Here is a 20,377-nt window from a genome sequence, read left to right as displayed (position 1 = left end):
GTCTTTATTAATCTCAGTTGTCTTTTATGAATGACTCATTTGTGACTTTGTCATCAGTGTTTCAAAATTGTGTATAATTAGCATTTTCAGTGATCAGTTTCTAGAAATTCTCACATAAAAGTTTTAAGTGTGACTTGGATTATTGGCCTGCGTTCTGTTGTTTAGTCTGATAATCTTTTTGCAGGTTGTGAAAATGGAAAGTCAAAACATCTCCCTCCAACTCTTGACTTTTACTCAATTACCACTTTCAGAGAAAGCCGATGTTACTTACTTCCTATTGTTACTGAGAGTTATAATGTGGGTTTTGTTTTGTTTTCTTGGGGAATCCATCAGTAAATTTTCAGAGCTCAAAGTATATTGAAATTGGGTGTCTAGGAACTTCTTTGAAATAGGTGAGATGTCAAAGAACAGAATTAACGTAAGTTTTGGGGGTGTACATTTGAAAAGTTTTAACAGTGGCATAGAGAAGTGGCAGAGATCAACCTAGAATGTTATAGAGAAATGGTGAGATCACAGTCTTTCTCACTGTGCCCTATTATAGTCCATCATAGAAGTCTGTAGTATCATTTACCACTGTGGCTAGATCTGAAACCAAGCTTATGACTAGTATTAGTTACCACATTTTTCTATTCGTGCTATCTAAAAAAGGTTATATACTTTAAATTTCTGCTATTTTCAGAAAATATCAGTTATAAGGTGTTTAACAAGATGTCTTATAAACTTTTTATGTCTTGGGTAATAACATAGTTTTTACTCTAAAAACTTAGTCTTGAGTCTGTGGTTGGTATCTGGAGGAATGTACCTATATTGATTGTTGGAAAAGTCTTAGATATATTTGTTCACCTGGTATTTCCCTGCCAAGGAACTTATGTCCTTGAGAAGAAAAAAAAGATTGAGCTTAGTACATTATAGAGTGATTTTTTGAGCACTGTCTTTTCACCAGCCTTGTTTTGGTTTCTGTAGGTGTAATTTCTTTTTTAGTGACATGGACCCTTTTAAATTTAGAATTGGATGTGAATATTTCATCTCAGGTTATCTGCCCAGGAGCACTAATGATTTATGACAGTCTGTAGTAGTGCCGCCCATTATGGCAGTCTCTGGTCACATGGGCTTTAAAGATGGAAATTAACTAGTTTCCTTTGCTCAGTAGCTGCATGTGGCCAGTGGCTACTGCATTGAGCAGTGAAGACAGAATACCTTGATCATTGCAGGAAGGTCTCTTGTGTAGTTTGGGCTGTAGTATATATAATTCAGATCTGTTAGCCTGGGCTGCTTAAAATTACTCTCATCCCCACCTTCAACTACTTCTTGATTTGTAAGGTTTTGTGGTTTTATTAAACCTCAGTAATTTAAACTCAAATTTCCTAGTAGGATATTAACTATGATGTTCTTTATATATATGTTTAAATTAATTTTTATTGGAGTATAGGTGATTTATAATGTTGTTAGTTTTTTATATATTTTAAAAATAATTTTTCTATAGTTATCTCTTGGATTCTATATTTCTTTTGATTTTTTTTTTCTTGTTAGAACATGTATGTGTGAAAAATATGCTTTGTTTAATTTTTCTCAGGAATGACAAAAATATACTATTTGTGGTCCTATGTGTTTCAGGAAGCAAGAAGTTACTATGAGCAGACTGGAGTTGGTCCACTGCCTGTTGTCCTATTCAATGGAGTACCCTTGGAAAAGGAGCAGCTAGACCCTGATGAATTGGAAACCATTACAATGCACAAAATCCTAGAGACCACAACTTTCTTTCAAAGAGCAGTGTACTTGGTAAGTAGTGTTTCAGGTAGATTTTGAAAGAGAATGGTTTGCTTACATTTTGTAGTCTCTGTATTAGGCAGTAAAATTCTTTAAGTATCACTGTTTTCTGTACCACTCTCAACTGATCTGTAGACTCCCAGCAAATTCTGGGAGTGGAAATATTCATGAGATTTCTGTACATTGTTTTTGAAGTAACTAATTTTATTGGCTTTAAGATTAAATTTTATACTAAAAATTCTTAAGAACTTAGCCATTCTTAGAAACATTTATTCTACTTGTAAGGAATTTTGACATAGAGAAATTCAAATATGCCATATGTATGTGTGTGTGTGTAGTTACTGTTGACATATAACGTACGTGCCATAAAAGTCAACCTTTTAAGGTGGACATGCGGGAGGTTTTAGTATATACACAGAATTATGCAGCTGTCGCCTTTGTCTAATTTCAGAGCATTATTACCCCTAGAATAAACCTGACACCCAGTAGCAATTGCTTCCCATTATCCCCTACCCTACCCCCTGGCAGCCATCAATCTGTTTTCAGTCTGTGTGGATTTGCCTATTTGGATAGGTTATATAAAGGGATTCGTGTAGTATATGGTCTTCTGTGATCGATTTCTTTTACCTAGCATAATGTTTTCAAGCTTTATGCTTGTTGGAGCATATGTCAATACTTGATTCCTTTTTATCACCAAATGACAGTTCCTCCCATGGACAGACCACGTTTTGTTCGTGCCTCCATCAGTTGATGCGCATTTGGGTTATTGCCCCTTTGAGGCTACTGTGAATAATGCTGCTGCTGTAAGCCATCAGTAAAAGTTTTACTGTAGACATGTTCTCGGTTGTCTTGGGTATACACCTACGAGTGGAATTGTGTGCCCAGTTAATTCTATTTTTAACAGTAATTCTGTTTTTAAGAGAGCTGCCAGACTGTTTTCCAAAGCAGCTGCACACTTAAACATGTATACAGGTTCCATTTTCTATAATTGGTATTATCTGTCTCTTTGGTTATAGGCTGGTGGGTGTGAAGTGCTATCTCATGGTGGTTTTGATCTGCATTATTCAAACATGAATGATGTTGAGCGTTCTTTCCTGTGCTTATTCACCACTTATTTCCTCTTTGGAGAAATGTCTATTCAGATTATTTGCCTGTTTTTAATTGGGTTATTTGTTTTATTAATGTTGAGTTATAAGAGTTATTTATGTATTCTGGATATGAATTACTTATTATTATATGTATATAATTCTCAAATATTTTCTCTTATTTTCTGGTTTGTCTTTTTACTTTCTTGGTAGTGTCAGTTTACCTTTCTTGTTGTTGCTTATACTATTTGTATCGTATGTAAGAAACCTTTACTTAATCCTAGGTAATGAAGATTTCTGTGTTTTCTTCTGAGTATTTTATAGTTATTTCTCTTAATGTTTAGTTCTTTGATCCATCCTCAGTTAATTTTTGTATGTGGAGTGAGGTAGGAGTCTATCTCATTTTTCATGTCCAATTTGAGACATGCAGCTGGATGTCTTTTTAACTATTCACTTAGCTGCCCCAGTATCATTTTTGAAAAGAATTGCCTTTCACCCTTGTCAAAAATAAATTGCCCACTAATGTATAGGTCTATTTTTAGACCATTTGTTGTTTCAGTTAACCTACTTTTCCTGTGTAAGTACCTCACAGTCTTGACTATTGTCAGAATCAAGTTTGAGTTTTCCAACTTAGTGTTTTTCTGTTTTTAAGAATGTTTGGCTCTTTTGTGAATATTAAATGTATAAACATATGAATGTGAAATATATAAATGTATACTGAAGCAGTCACTATGATAGCAAAGAATGAGAAATAATTTAAATATCCAACAATGTGGTGGAACACAATGCAGCCATTAAAAAGACGTTAACTAAGACCATCTAAAGACATGTCTACAACATGTTGCCATGGACCAGCAAATGGATTATATAAGGTAGTGTGGCTAGGCTGATCTTATTACTGTGTATATGTGAATGTGTCTGAGTAAGTGACATAAGTTTATGTGTGTGTGTGTGTTAGGCTGGAAATGTGCTTAGTCACTCAGTCATGTCCAACTCTTTGTGACCCTGTGGACTGTAGCCTGCCAGGCTCCTCTGTCCATGGGGATTCTGCAGGCAAGAATACCGGAGTGGGTTGTAGTGCTCTCCTCCAGGGGATCTTCCCAACCCAGGGATTGAACCCAGGTCTCCCGCATTGCAGGCAGATTCTTTACTTTCTGAGCTACCAGGGAAGCCCAGGCTGGAAATAAATAACTCAGATGAGCAGCTTTTTCATGGACAGCATGGCGAGATCATGGATGATTGTTTTTCTTTGAACTCTTCTGTAGGTATCATATTTTCATCAATGAATATGTACTATGGTGCTAATTTGAAGTAAAGAAATTTTTAAAAAAGCCTTAGCCTGTTTACCATCTGACAGGAAAACTGCTCAAGCACAGAGAAAAACAATTGCTTTACAGTTTTAAGATTGAAATTATATTTAAGAAAATCAGATTTGAGTTCAAAGTGAGCTTCAGACAAGATAATTATGTGCCCACTTCCCTGGTGGCTCAGACGGTAAAAGTGTCTGTGTACAATGCAGGAGACCTGGATTCGATCCCTGTGTCAGGAAGATCCCCTGGAGAAGGAAGTGGCAACCCACTCTAGTACTCTTGCCTGGAAAATCCCGTGGACAGAGGAGCCTGGTAGGCTACAGTCCATGGGGTCACAAAGAGTTGGACATGACTGAGCGGCTTCACTACACTTGTGGTTTTAAAACTCATTGTGTAGTTTTGAATAAACATTACAAATTTCAACTCACTATTTGCTAAAATGAATATTTTTAGAAAGGAACTTTTCCAAATCACATTGATTTACATGAACACCTTTGGTTTTCAAACTACTCTTTTCACTGGGCTCTTCTCTGTGGTCAGACATGCCCCATCTGCTGTTTTGCATCAGGCCAGCTTACAAGACAGTTGTCTATAAAATTTGTAAAATCTCTAGTGAAATTTGATTAATAAAACCTTAATTAGTCAGTCATGTAGGTCTTTCTTTTTTAGGAGAAAGATCAAAGAAAGGGGAAATAAAATATTAGAGACTTAAAGCTGACAAAAAGCCCCTAAAACAGCTTTACACGTATGCTTTGTGCTGTCCATGTTCAGGTGAATCATAAAATTCCAAACACAAAGAAACTCGAAAAAGCAGTTGGAAGAAAGTTAACATAGCCCCAGATCTCTGATTTAGGCACCGTGTTACCAGTCTTTAATGCACACACAGAACACATGCGTGCACATGTGTGTGCATACTCGTGTATCCGGGAGGAAGGTGACGGCTGGGCTGGGCCCTTCCTCCTGGAAGTTTGTACCTGAGTATTGATATTTGAAATGTACCGACAGTTTTAAGTTTCTGGAGAGAGAGGCATCATTTCTCCTTTGGAGTAGACTTCTAATGTTTCTAGAAAAAGTCCCAGTCTGGGCTGTTTAGTTCCCAAATAGAAAGGACTTAGCTCATACACTGAGAGAAAATGTCAAGGTCACCATAAAGATGACTGTTGTTGTATAATGTGGCATGGCTGCTAATGGGAACAAGGCTATTCTTTAGCCTGACTGTGCCCTTAATGCATCGTGGAAATGATTTTTATATAAATAAAACGTTGGATTGGACTGTTAGTATTACTTAAAAAAAAAAAGAAGAAGGTTTGGCACTTCTGTGTCCCTTTCAATTCTCTTAAAATAAGCTTGTCAGTTTCTACCAAAGAGAGGTCATTGGGATTTTAATAGTAATTGTGTTGAATCTGTAGATCAATTTGGGGACTATTGACATCTTAACAATAGTGAATCTTCCAACCCATGAACATAGAACGTATTTCCATTTACTGTCTTTTAATGATGTTTCATAGTTTTTAGTGAAGAAGTCTTAGACTTTTGTTGAACTTATTCCTTAGTATTTTATGTTTTATTCTTTTTGATGCTGTTGTAAATGAAATTGTTTCTTTAATTTTGGGGTAGTTTATTTGTAGTGAATAGAAATGCAATTGATTTTTGTACGTTGATCTTACATGCTATAACCACATTGAACTTGTTTATTAGCTCTGTTAGTCTTTTGTGTGGGTGTGTGTAGATTTCTTAACATTTTCTCTGTAGAAAGCATTGTCATCTTTCAAATGACAGCAGCATGTCTAGAGTGGAACGCTTGAGTTTTTCCTACTTATAATATGTTACATTTTGTTTTGTTTTTTACAACAAATTACAGTATTTCTACTCTCTTAGTTTTCTGCTTTTCAAGACATCAAAATATGACTTACTGTACAGATATTTCAGGACCCCAAAGCAATGTATAGACAGAAAAAAATCTCAGTATACTTAAGGATTCTCAGTTGCTTGAGAGGGAAATCACTTCATGGGAAATAGATGGGGAAACAGTAGAAACAGTGTCAGACTTTATTTTTGGGGGCTCCAAAATCACTGCAGATGGTGACTGCAGCCATGAAATTAAAAGACGCTTACTCCTTGGAAGAAAAGTGATGACCAACCTAGACAGTATATTCAAAAGCAGAGACATTACTTTGCTGACTAAGGTCCGCCTAGTCAAGGCTATGGTTTTTCCTGTGGTCGTGTATGGATGTGAGAATTGGACTGTCAAGAAGGCTGAGCGCCGAAGAATTGATGCTTTTGAATTGTGGTGTTGGAGAAGACTCTTAAGAGTCCTTTGGACTGCAAGGAGATCCAACCAGTCCATTCTGAAGGAGCTCAATCCTGGGATTTCTTTGGATGGAATGATGCTAAAGCTGAAGCTCCAGTACTTTGGACACCTCATGCGAAGAGCTGACTCATTGAAAAAGACTCTGATGCTGGGAGGGATTGGGGACAGGAAGAGAAGGGGACGACAGAGGATGAGATGGCTGGATGGCATCACGGACTCAATGGACGTGAGTCTGAGTGAACTCCGGGAGATGGTGAGGGACAGGGAGGCCTGGCGTGCTGCGATTTGCGGGGTCGCAAAGAGTCGGGCGCGACTGAGCGACTGAACTGAACTGAGAGGGAAATCAAGGTCTGGCATTCTTATAAATAATGATTATTAAGACTGATCAAATGGAAAGACTCAAATGATTTGTCAGTTTTGAACTGTGTATTTAATTATTTAAAAATTCCCCTGGTTATTGTCATAAAAGTAAAAAAAAAAAGTCTCCCTCTGTATACAGCCATCCATCTACCCACCTTCCAATAACAGGTAATTGCTGTTTTAAGTTTCTTCTGAGTTGTTCCAAAACATTTTTGTATCTATATGCTAACAATGAAAATTTACTCTTTCCTAACCTTTATTCAAAGTGGTAACAAATTATTAATACATAACTATACTATACTTTGGCTTTTTTCACTTAACAAAATACAAATTATAAGTCTTTCTAATTTGGTGTATAGAGTATTCTCAGTTTTTTAATATAGCCATGTAGTGTTTCATTAATTGGTCTCAGTAAGCAATTTTGCCCCACTTGGCAGCATGTTTGGCAATAAATGGAGATATTTTTTGTTGTCATAGTTTGGGGAGGAAAGAGGTGCTACTGGCTTCTAGTGGGAATGAATCAGGCATGCTGCCTAAATCTCTTGCAATGCTCAGGATGTCCCTTCCCTTCCAAAACAGCAGGATATCACCTCCTTTCCAAAGAGTTATCTAGTCCAAAATGTCAACAGTGCTGAGATTGAAAAACCATTTTGTGGATATACCCTCACTGCGTTTCTCAGATATGTAAATTAACATTTTCCGTCAAATCTGGGAACTTTTTACCCTTTATTTCTTCTTTTGGTTTGTGGTGACTTCTGACACCACACAGCCCAGAGTTAGGAAATAGTCCTAATAGATTAAGGACATAGTTCTTCACAAGATTGTCTTTATTTCAGACACTAGACACAAGTTCAGAGATCCTTAGGCCACCGTTACTTATGATCAAATAGCTACGAATGCAGGTATCCCCTCAGTTACGATAAATTGCTAGAATGGCTTACAGAACTCAGGATAGTGTGGCTTTTACAGTTAGTATTATTAAAGTAATAGAATATGTATCAGAACCAGCCGAAGGCTGAGGCGCACACAGCAAAGCTTTGGAAGATTCCAAATGTAAAAATTCTGTGTCTTTTCCCTATGACACCAGGTTATATTATCCTTCCAGCTCTTTGATGTGGGATACAATTGTTCTGCAGTGTGTGGGTCGTCTGCTTGGTGGCTCTACGGTGGGGTTAGTGGGGACCTCCTCCAAGAGGGCTTATGCCACAGGCTGTGTGACCCAGATCTGCCGCACGCAGAGCCCCTGCCTCTGCGACGGCCCCTGCTGACCTGCACCTTCACAGGAGACACTCAAACGCAGGTCTGGCTCAGTCTCTGTGGGGTCTCTGGGTCGTGGTATGCACAAGGTTTTGTTTGAGCCCTCCAAGCATCTCTGGTGGGTATAGGGTTTGATTCTAAACGTGATTTCACCCGTCCTACTGCCTTGCTGGGGCTTCTCATTTGCCCCTGAACGCGGGCTATCTTTTTTTGCTGGGATCCAACATTTCTCCTGTCAATAGTGGTTTAGCAGTGAGCTGTAAAAAGAAAAACAAATGCAAAAGGCGAAATGGTTATCGGAGGAGGCCTTACAAATAGCTGTGAAAAGAAGAGAAGCTAAAGGCAAAGGAGAAATGGAAAGATACACCCATTTGAATACAGAGTTCCAAAGAATAGCATGGAGAGATAACAAAGCCTTCCTCAGTGATTAATGCAAAGAAATAGAGGAAAACAATAGAAACGGAAAGACTAGAGATCTCTTCAAGAAAATTAGAGATATCAAGGGAACTTTTCATGCAAAGATGGGCACAATAAAGGACAGAAACGGTATGGACCTAACAACAGCAGAAGAGATTAAGAAGAGGTGGCAAGAATACACAGAAGAACTGTACAAAAATAATCTTCACAACTCAGATAATCACGATGGTGTGATCACTCATCTAGAGGCAGACATGCTGGAATGTGAAGTCAAGTGGGCCTTAGGAAGCATCACTATGAACAAAGCTAGTGGAGATGATGGAATTCCAGTAGAACTATTTCATATCCTAAAAGATGATGTTGTGAAAGTGCTATACTCAATATGCTAGCAAATTTGGAAAACTCAGCAGTGGCCATAGGACTGGAAAATGTCAGTTTTCATTCCAATCCCAAAGAAAGGCAATGCTAAAGAATGTTCAAACTGTGGCACAATTGCACTCATTTCACATGCTAGCAAAGTAATGCTTAACATTCTCCAAGCCAGGCTTCAGCAGTATGTGAACTGTGAACTTCCAGATGTTCAAGCTGGTTTTAGAAAAGGCAGAGGAACCAGAGATCAAATTGCCAACATCTATTGGATCATCGAAAAAGCACGGGAGTTCCAGAAAAACATCTACTTCTGCTTTATTGACTATGCTAAAGCCTTTGACTGTGTGGATCACAATAAACTGTGGAAAATTCTGAAAGAGATGGGAATACCAGACCACCTGACCTGCCTTCTGAGAAGTCTGTATGCAGCTCAAGAAGTAACAGTTAGAACCGGACATGGAAAAACAGACTGGTTCCAGAATGGGAAGGGAGTACATCAGGGCTGTATATTGTCACCCTGCTCTTTTAACTTATACGCAGAATACATCATGTGAAATGCTGGGCTGGATGAAGCACAAGCTGGAATCAAGATTGCTGGGAGAAATATCAGTGATCTCAGAAACACAGATGACACCACTGTTATGGCAGAAAGTGAAGAACTAAAGTGCCTCTTGATGAAAGTGAAAGAGGAGAGTTAAAAAGCTGGCTTAAAACTGAAAATTCAAAAAATGAAGGTCATGGCTTCCAGTCCCATCACTTTATCACAGGTAGATGTGGAAACAAGGAAACAAGTGGCAGACTATTCTTTTGGGCTCCAAAATCACTGCAGATGGTGACCAGCCATAAAATTAAAAGATGCTTGCTCCTTGAGAAAAGTTATGACCAACCTAGACAGCATATTAAAAAGCAGAGACATTACTTTGCCAACAAAGGTCCATCTGGTCAAAGTTATGGTTTTTCCAGTAGTCATGTATGGATGTGAGATTTAGACTATAAAGAAAGCTGAGTGCTGAAGAATTGATCCTTTTGAACTGTGGTGTTGGAGAAGACTCTTGAGAGTTCCTTGGACTGCAAGGAGATCTAACCAGTCAACCCTAAAGGAAATCAGTCCTGAATATTCATTGGAAGGACTGATACTGAAGCTGAAGCCCCAGTACTTTGACTACCTGATGCAAAGAACTGACTCCTTGGAAAAGACCCTGATGCTGGGAAAGAATGAAGGCAGGAGGGGAAGGGGATGACAGAGGATGAGATGATTGGATGGCATCACCGACTCAATGAACATAAGTTTGGGTAAACTCTGGGAGTTGATGATGGACAGGGAGGCCTGGTGTGCTGCAGTCCAAATGGTTGCAAAGAGTAGGGCACTGAGCAACTGAACTGACTGAACGTGTTGGGTATTGCCATCCAGGGAAGTTCAGTCAAGTTTTGGCATCCAGATTTTTTACTGGGGCTTCCTTATGTCGCTGCTGATAGAAAGCTTTTAGGTTTAATTAGGTCCCCAGTTGTTTTTGTTTTTATTTTCATTATTTTAGGGTCAGAAAGATCTTGCTGTCATTTATGTCAGAGTCTTTTTCATGTGTTTTCCTTTAAGAGTTTTATAGTGTCTGGTCTATACATTTGGGTCTTTAATCCATTTTGGGTTTATTTTTGTGTATGGTGTTAGGTAGCTGCCGGGGTCCAGCCCCGGTGGATCCAGGGTGATTCGAAGGTGGGGACGGAGTCGGCGTCTTTGGAAAAATACATATTTAATCACAGATATAGAGAGATTAGAAATGGATAGTGTAGTAGGAAGATCAGTGGAGAAAAAGAGGCTGAATAACTTGGATTACGTGGAATAGCATCCATGCTCCAGATGGGAATTCAGCCAGAAAAACGGGAGCAAGAAAGAAGCGACATGGGGGAATCAGTCTTTCCGGAAACTGATCCGATTTTTTTATTTTTGGGTTTGCTTATATACCTTTTGTTACACATAGGGATGAATACAGAGTCACGCGGGGGTCAGCAGTCCTGACCTTTATCAAAATCAGGTGCTTCACATAAATGTATAAAAAAAAAGGTACATCATCTTCTGGCCATGAGTGAGACCTGCTGACATTTTATGATCCTTTCTTTCTGATAACCAAAAAACTTATTTCTTCCAAGGGTATTTTTTCTTAAACCAGGCACCACCCTCCAAATAAAGTTACATTCCTATAGGGTGAGGGTGTAGTGAGTTACAATCAAGAAAGGAATTTATTCAACCCAAGGTTAACATGATTAGTCTTAAAGGTTAATACTTATTTCTCCTATATGCTTAAAGGTTAATACTTATTTCTTCCTATATGCTAGTTATATTCATTATAAGGGTAGGGAACATGGAGATTTAGCAGCAAACATCAACCCAACAAATGAAAATCCTTTCACCAATGCTCCCCTCAAGATCTATTTAGTCTTAAGATATGATAAAGTTACATTCTTACACAGCAAGGACACAGTGATATATAACAAAGTACAGTGATCTATTACAAAAGAGAAAATCCATTAACTCAAAAAGTCTAGTATTGCTAACATCAAAAACTACCATATTTCCTTTGCTATATTCCAAATACATTGATTAATATATTCCCAGGTGCCTAAGGATATGAAGGCCTGGCGGCAATCATTGACTCAACAAGAAGAAAAAGTCCTATGCTAATTAAGACTCTCAAAATACTCCAAAACTCTGTGCTGTTTATGGTTGAGAGGTAGTAAACAATCATGTGCCTAGTGGCGGCAGTAAGGATAATCCTGTCACACAAGCTAGTCTGTCAGCAGAGAGGTTTGACCTGAGACATCCTTGTCCCACCCAGAGCAGGGAATTAGCAGCAATTATTGACACAACAAATGAAGAGACCCTTCACCAATATAATTCCTAACCAACTATACTAATAATTTTAACTCCCCAAAATAATTTGCCTTTAGTAAGTCTAAAACATCTCGTGCCTCTCAGGTTGGGAGGCTGTAAGCAATCACATGTGGCCGGACAAACCTATACAGGTGGGCTAGATAACCTTCAGAGGAGTCTGTAAGCTGAAACACTCTTGTCACGCCCAAGAATTTTTATTGCCTTGGAGCTGCACGTTTACTCCTTCTCAGAGAGAAACGGTTATGGCGGAGAGCCCCCCGTAAAGTCAGAGGTGTAGGTGAGAGCATAAAACAGACTCTGGTTTTGGGGTTAGATGCTCGGGAACAGGGGGTTTCCTGAGGCTTGATCACGCCTTTGCGTATGCCAAGCCTCCTTCCTCATGACCTTTGCCATGGGCGGAATTCCTCACGCTGGCCCCCGGCAGGTAGCATTCTAGTTTCATTCTTTTATATATTGCTGTCCAGATTTCCCAGCACCACTGATCGAAGAGTCTGCCTTTCCTGCACTGTCTATTCCTGCCTCTCTTGTCATAGACTAGGTAACAGGCTTGTGGGTTTATCTTTGCACTTTCTGTTCTGTACCACTGGTCTATAGTTCCGGTTTTGTGCCAGTGCCATATTGTTTTGATTACTGTAACTTTGTAGTATCATTTGAAGTCAAGGAATCTGATTCTTCCTCCTCCATTTTTTTTCCTTAAGATTACTTTGGCTATCCAGAATCTTTTGTGTTTCCATACAATTTATAGAATTCTTTGTTGTAACTCTGTGATGAATACCATTGGTAATTTGATAGGAATTGCATTGAATCTGTAGATTGCTTTGGGTAGTATATTCATTTCCACTACATTGAGTCTTCCAATCCAAGAACGTCATATATTTTTCATTCTATTTGTGTCCTCTTTTGATTTATTTCATCAGTGTTTTATAGTTCTCTGAGTTCAGGTCTTTCGCTTCCTTAGGTAGATTTATTCCTTAGTATTTTATTCTTCTTATTGCGATGGTAAATGGGATTGTTTCCTTAATCTCTGTCTATTCTTTTGTTGTTAGGAATGCAAGTAATTTCTGTGCATTAACTTTGTACCTTGCAACTTTACTTCTGTTTCATTGACTATGCTAAAGCCTTTGACTGTGTGGATCACAACAAACTGGAAAATTCTTGAAGAGATGGGAATGCCAGACCACCTTACTGGCCTCCTAAGAAACCCGTATGCAGGTCAAGAATCAACAGTTAGAACTGGATATGGAACAGACTGACTCCAAATTGGGAAAGGAGTACATCAAGTCTGTGTATTGTTGCTCTGCTTATTTAACTTACATACAGAGTACATCATGTGAAATACTGGGCTGGATGAATCACAAGCTGGAATCAAGATTGCTAGGCAAAATATCAACAACCTTAGATATGCCACACTAATGACAGAAAGTGAAGAGGAACTTAAGAGCCTCTTGATGAGAGTGAAAGAGGAGAGTGAAAAAGCTGGCTTAAAACTCAGCATTCTAAAAATGAAGATCATGGCATTTAGTCCCATTGCTTCATGGCAAATAGAGAGGGAAACAGTGGAAATAGTGACAGACTTCATTTTCTTGGGCTGCAAAATCACTGCAGATGGTGACTGAAGCCATGAAATTAAAAGATACCTGCTTCTAGGAAGAAAAACTATGACAAACCTAGACAGCATGTTAGAAAGCAGAAATATCACTTTGCTGACACAAGATCCATCTAGTCAAAGCTATGGTTTTTCTAGTAGTCATGTATGGGTGTGAGAATTGGACCATAAAGAAGGCTGAGTGCTGAAGAACTGATGCTTTTGAACTGTGGTGCTGGGAGTCCTTGGACACAAGGAGATCAAACCAGTCAATCCTCAAGAAAATCAGTCCTGAATATTCATTGGAAGGACTGATGCTAAAGCTGAAGCTCCAGTACTTTGGCCACTTGATGCGAAAAGCTGTCTCACTGGAAAATAACCTCATGGTGGGAGAGATTGAAGGCAAAAGGAGAAAGGGGCGACAGAGGATGAGATGGTTGGATAGCATCACTGACTCAATGGACATGAGTTTGAGCAAACTCTGGGAGATAGTGAAGGACAGGGAAGCCTGGTGTGCTGCAGTCCATGGAGCTGCAGTCCAGAGTCGGATATCACTCAGTGACTGAACAACAGCAACCTCACCATATTCACCGATTAGTTCCAGTAGTTTTCTGGTGGAATCTTAAAGGATTTTCTGTGTGTAGTACTGCAAACAGTGACAGTTTTACTTCTTTTCCAATTTGTCATCCTTTTATTTCTTTTTCTTCTCTGGTTGCCATGACGAGGACTTCCAAAACTATGTTGCGTAAGAGTAGAGAGTGGCCATTGTTGTCTTGTTCCTGAACTTACGGGAAATGCTTTCAGCTTTTCACCATTGAGAATGATGTTTACTGTGGGTTTGTCGTATCTGGTCTTCATTATGTTGAGATAGGTTCTCTCTATGCTCATTTTCTGGAGAGTTTTTTTTTTAATTTTTATAAATAGGTGTTGAACTTTGTCAAAAGCTTTTTCTACACCTTTGAGATGATCATACGATTTTTACTCTGTTAATATGATATATCACATTGCTTGATTTGCATATATTGAAGAATCTTTGCATTCTGGGATATGCAGATGTGTGAGATTCAAAGTGTGTATAGAGAGATACATGAAGCAAAATTGTCACTTAAACATTCCTCTTGCTCACTGTTCATTTTTCTTTCTGCAAACAATCACTGTATGTGTATGTGTGTGTGTTTGTAGGTGAGCTCCATTTAAAGGTATGTATAATTTTGATAGATGTTGCCAAATTGCCCTCCTTCAGTTAGGCTTTTATCATAGAGACCAAAGTTATATACATGGGCTTGCATCTATACTGAGTCGTTGAGTACCTTTGTAAGTCTTTTGAATTGTGTAATTGGTTTGCTGCTGCTGCTAAGTCGCTTCAGTCGTGTCCGACTCTGTGCGACCCCATAGACGGAAGCCAACCAGGCTCCCCCATCCCTGGGATTCTCCAGGCAAGAACACTGGAGTGGGTTGCCATATCCTTCTCCAATGCATGAAAGTGAAAAGTGAAAGTGAAGTTGCTCAGCCGTGTCCAACTCTTAGCGACCCCATGGACTGCAGCCTACTAGGCTCCTCCGTCCATGGAATTTTCCAGGCAAGAGTACTGGAGTGGGGTGCCATTGCCTTCTCCGGTAGTTGGTTTGTATGCTCATTATTGGCTTATAGTTAGAGATTTTGTATGTGAGTTATTACTCTTGAGATAAGTAGCCACAGAAGATGCCTGAATGGATTTTTTAAAGACTTGACTGTGTATATTTGGTTCACATCTGTTTCCCCTGAAAATCATGTTGAAGTACGGTTTTGTGTGAAGTATTTTCAGTGTGAAAGTTTATAAGTTTCCACAGCCACATATACTAGATCACCTTCATGAAGTACAAGTATTTCTATAATACGAGGAGCATGAAAGGGAAGAGTTAATGATAAATGATTTCTTCTTCCCCAATGTAATTGTGACCCTAGAAATATAGGATTATTTGGATGTCTGAGATTGAAAAAGGCTTGGGGTGATTTTTTTTTTTCAGAGAATATTAACTTCTTTAGTGAAGTCATTTGGCTTTGTTCTTTAGAGAGAAGCTTACTGTGAGTAGATCTCAAGATGGGTTTTTGGCTTGTGTTAACTCCAGTTTCTCGAGCTTGCTTGTTTCTGTGGCAAGATCGAATAAACGTGGGTTTGCAGTTTGCATGCGCTTCTCATTAGCTTTGTGGCTTTGAGTAAGTTATTTAACCTTTCTGTACCACATCTTGCTCACATTGTTGAACAGATTAGAAATACTGTACATAAAGAGCCTTGCTTGGCAACGACAGGAACCTATAATGGGGTAACTTCTATTTTTAGCTGTTACTAGTATGTCAGAAGATAATATAAAGTTAATGATGTTTTAGTTCCTAATAAATCGCTATTGATCAGTGGCTCAGTGGGTAAAGAATCTGCCTGCAGTGCAGGAGATGCAGGAGACACAGGTTTGATCACTAGGTGGGGAAGATCCTCTGGAGAAGGAAATGGCAACCCACTCCAGTATTCTTGCCTGGAAAATTCCTTGGACAGAGGAGCCTGGTGGGCTACAGTTCATGGGGCCACAAAGAGTCTGACACGACTGAGCAACTGAACACTGCTCATGTTTGTTTAACGTGCATCTTACCGGCATCCTGTTTCTTTTTTTCCGGTAGGGTGAACTGTCCCATGATCAAGATGTGGTAGAGTATATCATGAACCAGCCAAATGTTGTTCCACGAATCAACTCTAGGATTTTGACAGCTGAGCGAGAATACCTGGACCTAACAGCAACCAGTAAGTAACATTTCAGGAGCACTTTAGGCTTTTTTGATTTGTCTTTCAAAATCTTGTATTTACTGGATTGTAATGTTCAGAAGATAATCCAAGATTGTGACACGAATTTGTTTAAACTCTTTGTACCTTGATTTCATTATGAAGTGAAGTGAAGTTGCTCAGTCGTGTCTGACTCTTTGCAACTCCATGGACTGTAGCCTACCGGGCTCCTCTGTCCATGGGATTTTCCAGGCAAGAATACTGGAGTGGGTTGCCATTTCCTTCTCCAGGGGAACTTCCCGACCCAGGGATCAAACCTGGGTCTCCCGCTCTATAAGCAGATGCTTTACTGTCTGAGCCACAAGGGAAGCCCCCTGATTTCATTATATGAGCCTCTAAATTTACAAGAGTTTCCTCCAGAGAAGAGAAATTCTTCCTGGATAAATCTTTGTAAACTCTGAAAGTTATTCAGTGTCTTTTAAATGCCAGCTCAACATAGGCACTAGATGGTAGGAATGGTCCTGGATTATTGACTTTCCTACAGTCCTAAAGCTCTTAAGCAGCTGTTTTCTTCCTAGTTCTGGTGTCAATTTCAGCAATAATGTTGACAAATATCTCAGAGAACTTTACTCTGTGGACTTACGAATGCCTATTTAACAAATAAAGCTTCATTGAGAAATATCATTCTTGCCATAAAAGTCAACCTTTCAAAGTGTATGGTTATAATGTGTACTGTTTTTAGTATATTCTCAAAGTTGTGTGATCGTCACACTGCCTAATTTTAGACTCCTCCAAAAGAAATGATGTACCGCATTAGTAGTTCCTCTCCATTTCCCACTTCTGTCCTTTAGCAACTACCTAATTTAGTTTCTCTTTCTATGGATTTTTCTGTTCTGGATATTTTATATAATTGGAAGCTTTTTGTGACTGGTTTCTTTCACTAAGCATAAAGGTTTTTAAGGTTCCTCCACGTTGTAGCCTGTCTCAGAACTTCCTTTTTATGACTGGATTCCTTTTCTATTGTATAGACAGGCCATACTTTGCTTATCTGTTCCTCAGTTGATTAATGTTTAGATTGTTTCCACAAGAATACATTTTTGTCGCTCATGAAACTGAATACCGGAAAAACAACCCAGTCAAAAAGTGGGCAAAACACATAAACAGATATTTCTTCAAAGAAGACATGCAAATGGCTAATAAGCACATGAAAAGATGCTTAACATCACTCATTATTAGAGAAATGCAAATCAAAAGTACAATGAGATATTACCTCATACCAGTCAGAGTGGTCATCATCAAAAATCCACAAACAATAAATGCTGGAAAGCGTGTGGAGAAAAGGCATCCCTTTTGCACTGTTGGTGGGAATGTAAATTCATATAGCCGCTGCGGAAGACCGTATGGAGATTCCTCAAAAAACTGGGAGTAGAACTACCATATGACCCAACCATTCCACTACTTGGTATATACCCTGAGGAAACCCAAATGGAAAAAGGCACACGTACCCCAGTGTTCACTGCAGCACTGTTTACAATAGCTACGACGTGGAAGCGGCCTAGATGCCCATCGACAGATGAATGGATAAAGGAACTGTAGTCCATGTATGCAGCGGAACACTACTCAGCCGTATGAAGGGACACAGTTGGGTCAGTTCTGATGAGGTGGATGAACCTAGAGCCTATTATACAGAGTGAAGTGAGTCAGAAAGAGAAACACAAATGTTACATATTAACGCACATATATGGAATCTAGAAAGATGGTGCTGATGAGCCTTTTTGAGGACACCAGTGGAGATGCAGAGAACAGACGTGGGGACATGGATGGGCAGAAGGGGAGGGTGAGATGAACAGAGAGAGGCATGGGGGCACACACTACCACGTGTAAAGTAGACAAGCAGTGGAGATTTGCCCTGTGACTCAGGCTCAGATGGGGCTCTGGAGCAACCTGGAAGGGTGGGAAGAGGGGGGAGGTCAGAGATGGAGGGGACACGTGCACACCCATGGCTGACTCGTGTTGATGGGTGGCAGAGGCCAGCTCAATATTGTGAAGCAGTTTTCCTTCAGGTAAAAATGGGTACGTTTGGAAAATGAAAAAAACAAAGCAAAACAATGCCTTGTTGAGAAGTTAACCCCAGGTGCAGTTTGTTCTTTTGCCTTTGCTGGAGACTATGGAGGCCGCTTTAACAAACTGCAGGATATAAAATAGAGATATCATTATTTGCTCAGGAAATCTCACTGGGGAAGAAAGGATATGTGTAATGGTGAAGTCAAAACCAAGTGTATTTGTCGTGGTAGTTGAGTACAATAAATATATACATCTATTTGTGATTGGTACTTTATTGTGGCTATCTATGTTCTACTTTAAACTTAATTCCTTTTCTTTCAGGCAGAAGAAAATGGTTAAATATAGGCAGAGGAAAAAAATATGCTTATATTTGGAAAAAAAAAAGTAGTTAAGAAAATACTCTTTACCAGAAGAATTAGTAGTGCAAGTCAGGCAGTATTATGAATCTTCATCCTGTTTGTTGTTTCCATCATTTTAAATTAAGCTGTAAAGAGTTATCTTTGGAGTACTGATGAATAAGGAACATAAAAACAGTTCTGTGTTTGGGGATATCTTTCTCCACTGAGTGTTAACAGCCTCAACTGTGACATGATGCTAGTCCACAGTGGCAAGGATGTAGTTCACTTGGTGAGCATTTTGAAGCTGTCAGTGAAAGAGTAACTGGCATCCTCCTAACCCAGTGGTTATAGCTCCATCATCTACACTGCTCTTGGCCTTTGCTGTCCTGCAACTAAGTTTTAAGGCCATGGTGCTTCCTCCCCTCCCCTGCATATAGCCAACAGTATGAATGGACTATGTCATAAATTGCTTACCATTTCTAGAACATTGATTGAGCAGATTGTAGGCCCTCGGTGTGCTTTGTTGAATGAAAAGATAGACGGGTGAGTGGGTGTACAGACCAATAGATGGGATGGTGGGCAAGCAAGCTGTTGCTTGGAGGATAGGGCAGAAAGCAGGGTGTTTGTATTGGGGTGTGAGTAATGCAAAGACCTGGGATGATTGCTGGAGATACAGGGTTTATGATACCGGGCTGAAGACCACTTTGTAGGTAGGAAGAAATTATGAAGTACTTAGAGCAAGAGAGTGACTTGATGAAGCTGGAATTTTGGTAGGAGTAATCTGAGGGGAAATGATTAATAAGAGCAATTGCCCATAGGCACTAGTAGGAAAAATATATATCTAAAAATGACCTCTTATTTCTTTTAAGGTTAAAAATGTTATTATGATAGACATGAAATAACTAAAATATGAGTTTTCTTATATTTTCTCTCCCATTTATCCCCTCTTCTCCCAAAATAGAATAGGGAAGAGTTTACTGGAGGGATGGACTATGGAAAGGAGAGATAAAGTCTCTTTAAAAGATCATCCTCTAGGTATAAAGTGAAAAAGTAGGAATAAAATTAATTTAAATCATCAAACTAACACATATATGAGAGTTATGTGTAAGATGGGTACGTTTTCTCTTTGTGTCTTAAAATATGGTTAATGAGGTAGGGGTCATGTTAACTTGTTCAGTGAACTTAGAACAATATATTTTGCTCGTGCATTTTGTTAAAACATATATTATGGTCAAATCAGATTATCAATTGAATGTTAAGATTAGATTGAATTCAGGCATATTAATTATAAATCTACTTTAATATTTTTTCAGATAACTTTTTTGTGGATGATTATGCTAGATTTACCGTCTTGGATTCCCAAGGCAAGACTGCTGCTATAGCCAACAGTATGAATTATCTGACTAAGAAAGGTAATACATTTTCGGCTTACCTTGGATTCAACTTTTTTTTTTTTCAGTATCTACAAAAATTTAGTGTCTGTTGAGAAAGAGATTCCATAATTTCTTTTATTTTTTGTATAATTATTTGGGTCTAGAAATTACCTATTTAAATTTAATTTTTATATATATTTGAAAATTCAGATGTTATCTTTATAAACTTTATGTGCTGTGTGTGCTGTGCTTAGTCGCTCAGTCATGTCCAACTCTTTGTGACCATGTGGACTGTAGCCCATCAGGCTCCTCTGTTCATGGGATTCTCCAGGCAAGAATACTAGAGTGGGTTGCCATGCCCTTGTCCAGGGGATCTTCCCGACCCAGGAATTGAACCAGGGTCTCCTGCATTGCAGGCAGATTCTTTACCAATTGAGCTACCATAATAGACATAAAAGGCAAAAAGAAAAATTTTTTCATGGTTCAGAATGGAAAAAGAATT

The 20,377-nt window shown here is 38.9% G+C and overlaps 1 protein-coding gene across 3 annotated transcripts in view; it reads left to right on the top strand.

Annotated features, from left to right (window-relative positions):
- Positions 1–20,377, top strand: part of UGGT1 (UDP-glucose glycoprotein glucosyltransferase 1) — a 116,326-nt gene that overhangs the window by 53,794 nt on the left and 42,155 nt on the right. For all 3 annotated transcript variants that reach the window (XR_011253965.1, XM_069574238.1, XM_069574237.1), the window contains exons 18-20: positions 1,615–1,779; positions 16,001–16,121; positions 19,816–19,914. Coding sequence is in view for 2 of the 3 variants with exons in the window: in XM_069574238.1 (XP_069430339.1) it covers positions 1,615–1,779; positions 16,001–16,121; positions 19,816–19,914 (385 nt within the window). In the remaining variant the exon portion in view is untranslated. The remainder of the gene's footprint in view (positions 1–1,614; positions 1,780–16,000; positions 16,122–19,815; positions 19,915–20,377) is intronic.

Source organism: Ovis canadensis, chromosome 2 (assembly GCF_042477335.2).
Source record: "Ovis canadensis isolate MfBH-ARS-UI-01 breed Bighorn chromosome 2, ARS-UI_OviCan_v2, whole genome shotgun sequence".
Lineage (NCBI taxonomy): Eukaryota > Metazoa > Chordata > Mammalia > Artiodactyla > Bovidae > Ovis > Ovis canadensis.
This window is presented reverse-complemented; position numbering and strand designations above follow the sequence as displayed.